General features: G+C 39.8%; 1 protein-coding gene across 1 annotated transcript in view; it reads right to left on the bottom strand.

Annotated features, from left to right (window-relative positions):
- Positions 1 to 6,318, bottom strand: part of TMPRSS2 (transmembrane protease, serine 2) — a 12,336-nt gene extending 6,018 nt beyond the window's left edge. The window contains exons 1-6 of the mRNA XM_010142109.1: positions 6,304 to 6,318; positions 5,254 to 5,449; positions 4,871 to 4,954; positions 3,360 to 3,479; positions 1,910 to 2,039; positions 703 to 813 (exon numbers count right to left, since the gene is read on the bottom strand). Coding sequence (XP_010140411.1) covers positions 703 to 813; positions 1,910 to 2,039; positions 3,360 to 3,479; positions 4,871 to 4,954; positions 5,254 to 5,449; positions 6,304 to 6,318 — 656 coding nt within the window. The remainder of the gene's footprint in view (positions 1 to 702; positions 814 to 1,909; positions 2,040 to 3,359; positions 3,480 to 4,870; positions 4,955 to 5,253; positions 5,450 to 6,303) is intronic.
- Positions 6,319 to 6,620: the final 302 nt, after the last annotated feature.

Raw genomic sequence — 6,620 nt, 5'->3', positions numbered from 1 at the left:
GGGTCCCTCCTTTCCTCACTCTCTCCAGCTACGCTACCAGCAAGCATCTGACCTCCACCATTTCTTGCATTTACCAAAACTGTCACGTGCAGTTGCCGGTACAAAAGGTTTGTAAGCCTACTGAGGAGCAAGATGAAGAACAGCATGAGAAAAAAGTTGAGCTGATTTACAAAATAGTTGTAGATGAACATAAACAAGGGAACCACAGGACCTCTACAGGTACAGCAGTCTACAGGTTTAGAAACTAGACACTTGAGAGATGTTTAATGAGAATAAAGATTATACTTTACACAGTGAAAGATCAATTTTGCATGCTGTGTGCTCATGTGACTGAAAAAAAAGCTGTAGCAGCAGTTGTAAATGCGTTACAGCTGGTAGCTATTGTCACCATACAGAAACTACTGTTGATGGTCACAGGGTTTAGAAAAGTATCTCTGATATGGCAATCTTCTAGACAGCACGGAGGGAACAAGTTGGGACATCCCTTTTAAAAGATGAGAGGAAGGATGGGAAAATGAGGGCTGTGTTTTTAAATAGAAGGGTGAGCAGTTGTTGCAATCAGATAAAAACCAAAGTCTCTTTCAATGTAACAATCCTCACTGAAAGATGTGCTTGCGTTAAGCTATGAGCAGAAGCTACATCTCTTAAAACAGCTAAAGAGGCCCCGATAAAAGGCGACAAGTTTGTATCAAACAAAGATACCTGCTATACAGCTTTTTGTACAGGTCTATATTCCCAGCACTTGTGTTCAGCTTCATGTAGCTTTCAAAGCTGACTTCAGTTGCTACTCCTCGACTGTAGTAATATGTATCTCTGCAAAACAAAGTCCATTACGAAACCCAGTAGTTTCAGTTTTCAAACAAGTAACAATATACTGTGCCAAGCTACAGCTTCTGACGCAAACACCACTAAATATATATACATTTTAATTAACCACAGAACCCCAGTGGTGTAGTACAGTGCCAGAGACTCAGATTCTTTAAACATAGGTCAATTTTCATTTCCCATCAGTTCCTAGATTAAAACATTTTTCTCTAACATGCGTGCACGTTAGGAATCTTCAGCCTCCTTAAACAGGGCAAAATTAAGAAATGCCTTTGCCAGTACATTTATGCAGCATTGCAACATTCAGGTCTAGTAAGTTCTGACAGCCACTTTTCTGTGGGACAACGAGAGGGATAGCAAGTGGTGGTGTTCTGCCAGGCTTTCTAGCGGTGGACCAGCTCTGTGTAGTTGCTGCCGGGCTGTCTTACCAGAGTTGGAACTACTGGGGTCATTGCTGGTTCAGAGACCTGACTTCAGAGTGCCATGATGCAATGTGGGCACACACAAATTCTGCCTTTCTGGGCAACAAATTCACTTCATGACTCCATCCACTGCAGAAGACAGTTGTCTACTGTCTTCTATACAAGAGAAGACAGTATTTGCCAACTGTGTCAGAGAGGAAACATTGAGTATTTCAACTGCAGAAGAATTCAGGCTACGGCTTTACGTGGGGAGAACACAGGCAGCGCTCAGGGCCATGAAGGTTTGTGGTTATCTTCCCCACGAGCTGGTATTACTTGTGTCCTCAGAAGATCAAGACTTGCCATGCAATACTGTTGATGACTGGTTAAGTCAGACTGGATGTTTTTTGAGCAATTATAATAATCTAGAAGACGGTTGTAAGGAAATGTATCGGATACAAGTGATGCCACCAAATAACTACTGCATGCATGTCAGACCCCATGACTTGTTGGAGCAATGTTTCATTTGGACTCTGCAACAGCTACCACCATTAAAAACAGACCCACCTGGGTTCTCGAAAACTGGATTGCCAGCTGCTTTTTGTTTTGGAATCTTAAAAATGGCAAGAAGGAAATTTTAACCTTCGTATGAAAGTGCAAAGCCCGACGAAGGTTAAACTTACACGCTATAGCCCATGTCTTTACATGCAGTCCTCCCATACTCATCATTCCAGCCATCTTGACAAACAGGATACCAGGATTTGCTGACAGGTGAATAAACTTCCAGGATAAAGTTTGGTCCAAAAAGTCTAACTGCCAGAAAAGGAATAAGGAAAAAAAAAAAGAAACCGAGAACATCACACGCTATATTACTGCACTTTCTCTGCTGAAAACATTGTTACCCATACTTGCTTGCGTGTACGAAGCCTGTTAATTTAATGCTGCCGTCTACTCAAATTCTGAGTAAATGTCAAGTAGACAGAAATATCGCAATGATTTAATTCTTTTTTGTGAGGCAATTTAAAAGAACTACCAATTTAAAAATGCAAGTGTACATGCAAGTGTCTTTTCATTTCAGATTTTATGCTCCAAATTCTCTTTCACATTTTACCACTGAGAAAGACGGCAATAGCCAATCTTTTCTTATCTTTTATCTACTCAATCATATATTTCTTAATATATCATATATTGTGTATAAATAAAATAAAATCTATCGCTATATGGTTTATATTATATTTTAATGCACCAAATTTATTCAGAGAAGCACTTGTGGAGCAAGAACATAGCATGGAGCAATTAGCTCTGACATTCCATGCCACGTTATGTATTTCTTCACACAAGAATTTAAGATAAAAAAAGCTCAAGCAAAAGGGCAACTTCTCCAAATACCCATTATTCAACCAAATGGAGAGGTACAGCTTTAGAGCACATGCAAGTAAATGCTACTCTTGCATGAGGCATGTGCAGCACGGAAGTTCCCAGTGAGAGAAATAGAGCACAGCCAGAATTTTTCAGAGAGGCACTGACACAACACAAGACACTGACACTGAAACAAGATGTCACCAGTTTGGAATCAGAAAAAAAAATTTTTGATGATGTTTTCACATTCAGTTCTGCACTAATGCTTCCTCTGGCATCTTTTCATTAGAAACACTGATCAGATCAAGCTTTCTTACACAAAGGAATTCTGAAGTAGTTGAAGAATTATTGGGAGAACGAAGAATGCAAAATATGTGGAAAAGACAAGTCTGACTGAAGACCACCAGATTTCTGTTATCACCTTAAGTTCTGCTAAGAAGTCAATGATGATTGTTCACTCCAGAGACAACATTACAGTCAGTTTTGCACAAACACAGTTCAAGTTAAAAGGTAGCATTTTAAAAACTAATTCAAAGTTAAGCCAGCTTAAGCCCCTGACTCAGTCATTTTGTTTCAGCTTTTTAATCAGACTGGAAACAAACTGAATATCTAGATATAGCCTTCAAAGCACTCAAACATCCTAAACCACCTTGGGGATATAACTCACGCTAAAATGGCCCTACTGTAACTTAGGCAAGCTTAGGTCAAGGCAACTTGCTCAAATACTCTTTCCATTGGCTGAAGGTCCCTCCACCCTTGACTACCAGCACTCACCACAGCGGGTTTCATCCTCCTCGTTGGGGCAGTGACTCACTCCATCACACCACTGCGAGGGTGGAATGCACACTTTTGAAGATCCACACTCTATTAAGGAGCTGAGACAACGGTTGTCTACTGCAGAGAAAGAACAACACAGCTGTTAGCCTGAACACCAGCTTAGCCTCAGGCAACTACTGCCAACTCTCATCTTAAGGAGTATTCCACTTTGATACCATCAGAAAGAGCTCTTAAACTCAGAAATGGGAGGACACTAAGCCTGACACAATAGAAGATGTATTTCTCTGAACCTTACATCACTTGTCAGGTTAAGTCACTGATGCAGATGATTGGATTTTCTCCACTATCTCTCCCGAATAAGCAAACAACATTAAGCTGCCTAAAAGGAGTCAGCTTTATACTGACAAAGCACAACACTTATAAACAGAAAAGGAGGAAGAAAGCAATTAGTCCAACTACATCTTTTTGCTTTCGCTGCCATTTAAGCCAAGATTACATTCTCCCTGTATAAATCAAAGCAAATGAAAAAAAACCCCTAAGAACAAAGGGTCATCCTGATAGTTTTAAACTAACTCAGTTCTCTCTTTCTTCCACAGTTTAGTAAATTTGTAATAGTAAATTGTTTTTAATTTCCTCTGAAAAATGGCTTTCACTGAAAGAGAAATTAAGACGGCACAAGACAAACTTCACCTAAGCCAAACAGAATTGCTGTAGCTCAGCCTCAGAGCTCAATCACCCCAGCTGGGGATGACTTCCATGGTGAACCTGTCATCCGTGGTATGTCTTACAGCAGTGAGACAGACCGGGCTCAGACAGCATTAACACACTTTCCAAGTGAAAGTCTCACAGAAACAAGTAAATGGATGTTAACTACTTCTGTTCCAAGAGAGATCCCATTTTAACAAAATAAAACATAACTTGCCCATTTACACTGCTGCAGTTAAGGTATACAAATTTTCTTCAATCTCCTTCCTTCACTTGAAATTAAGTGAAGATCAAATTTGGAACGGAGTTCGATGTCAGAGAGGATGCACAGCAGTGACTCTCCTAATGAAATGCACCACAGAATGTGTCGGCCATGCAAAGTTACGTGCCAGCTATCCCCCAGTGCAAAAATCCTTGCAAGAAGTCAAACTACTCTTTATTAAGAGCTATGGCACTGTACAGTTGTACTGCACCAGCTTCTGTCAAATAGATTAGAGCTTTCCAGAGAAGCCACCTGAATAAGCCACTCCAGAAGAGTCAAAAAGCTGCTAACATCACCTAATGTCAAAAATATGTTTACGTGATGAAGGGAAAGGAAGGTGACAGCAGCACTGCTCTTTAAAAAGAAAAAAATCCCACAAACAAAACTCCAATATTAATTCATCTCTCAGAAGACAGATAATAAAGGTTTTCTTGTCCTTAATTCAGCATAAAATGGAAGATAAGAATGTATATTTAAAACTTTTTAAAAGCTTAATACATCTTTTCTTTCAGAACCGAAAAAAAAAAAAAGAAATTCTTACCAAAATACCAGATGAAGAAAGCAGCAATTGCACAACAAATAACTATTAAGAAGGTTAATATAATGATTATTAATTTCCTTATACCTGAAATGAAAGTAAGGAGAACAAGATAAATTAGATTCGCAAATAAGGTAATTTCCAGCCACCAGTACACTAAAACCAGACATTTTTTGCCAGACAGACTTTTCTCCATTCCACCACCCTTCCTCCAGGCTGCCTAGATTTGTGTTCAGTTGCACAGCTGCATCCCAGCCAGCCATTACTTCATCCGCAGGGAGGTGGCTCCCTCAGTACAGGAGTTGGAAGAGAATCTCTCTTTCATTTGTTATCTTACTTTGGAAGATCTGGAGTATAAAATTGGAGGAAATCCCAACAAAACTTACTTGATGCACAAGTTCTCCTGGATGACTGTGCTACTGGCCTGCTTGACTGATGGGTATCAACCCTTGGGACATAGCTTGGCACTGACGGAACATTTGTTGAGAAGTACTGCGGATACGGGTTAGCACCTACTGGCTGCCTGGCAGAATAGATGTTTTCTGGCTGAAAGCCGTGATTTTCATAGTATGGCGGTGGACCCTGAATGATAATTTTGAGGGGAAAGAAACAGGAGAAAATGAAAAACAAGAGACAAGACTGCAATTAAGACATCAGTTCCAGATGTCACGTTCATTCAGAAGCGTACTAAGTAATTCCGTCAACGCAGAAACACACCATACACGCGTATGCATACTAGTGACTCCAATTTACACAGAGAAAAAGATTTACAGTACACGTCTAATATCTTGCACTTTGAATAATAAAAATAACAGAGCAGGAGGCTGGAAGGTGTACGAAGAGATCAGTTTCCTGATCCAAAGTAACTCAACCTAAGAAGGATTATTGAGCCCAGTCCTCCAGCTGGCTGCACAAACCATTACACTGGAACATCTGACAGAGCAGAAATAAGCAGCAAGGACAGTTTCAGGCAGTTCTGTCATCAAAAGAAACGCTGACAAGTAACAGCCTTTGTGTGTGCAGTTGTCCAGGTCTGGGATAAATGCTTACTGCCCCATTTTGCCCTATGTCAACACCAGGTATACCAAAGCTATTTCTGAAACGCACTGGCCTACAACAGCTTGTGAAATATTTACCCTGGAAGAGCCTTAAGAACCAGTTAGAAGCCATTCCAATCTATCCGTCCAAAATAAGCTTTGAAAGCACAAATCTCTCCCAGGAGAATCTGAGCACTTGAAATGCTAGTTAATACAAGCCTCTTACAACTGACTCACAGTGTATCTTTCACTTTTTGCAGAAAAGAACATAAACACTCCACATTTTAAAACACTTGTTAGCCTGCCGAGTAACATATTTGTTGTTACTTGTAAAGAAATAGAATCTTATTTAAAAAAAAAAAATCATAAAAATCACAGAGGAGTGTTTTGTTTACTTACTACCGTAGAGGTCATCTTTCCTTTGTCAGCAGTACAGAAATAATTCAAGTGTTTGTACGTGAAGCCTGAACCTATATTAAAACAAAACAAAAACACAACTAGAAGCTTTGTCCACCTTTCCTGTCAGTTTTTCCTTTGAAAAAGCACCAAATCTGAGGGGAGAAAAACCAAAATGGAAGTAGAGAGGGTACAAATAAAGGTGCAGCATGAAATTGGATCTTAATAGCCTCTCAATAGAACTTTGAGGATTATACAGTGGCAACTATTCACTAACACGAGCACCTCACAGACCAAGAAGATTAAGTCAGTGCTTACTC

Source organism: Buceros rhinoceros, unplaced genomic scaffold, assembly GCF_000710305.1.
Source record: "Buceros rhinoceros silvestris isolate BGI_N320 unplaced genomic scaffold, ASM71030v1 scaffold19140, whole genome shotgun sequence".
NCBI lineage: Eukaryota > Metazoa > Chordata > Aves > Bucerotiformes > Bucerotidae > Buceros > Buceros rhinoceros.
The sequence above is the reverse complement of the archived record's forward strand: the minus strand, read 5'-3'. Positions and strand labels throughout refer to the sequence as shown.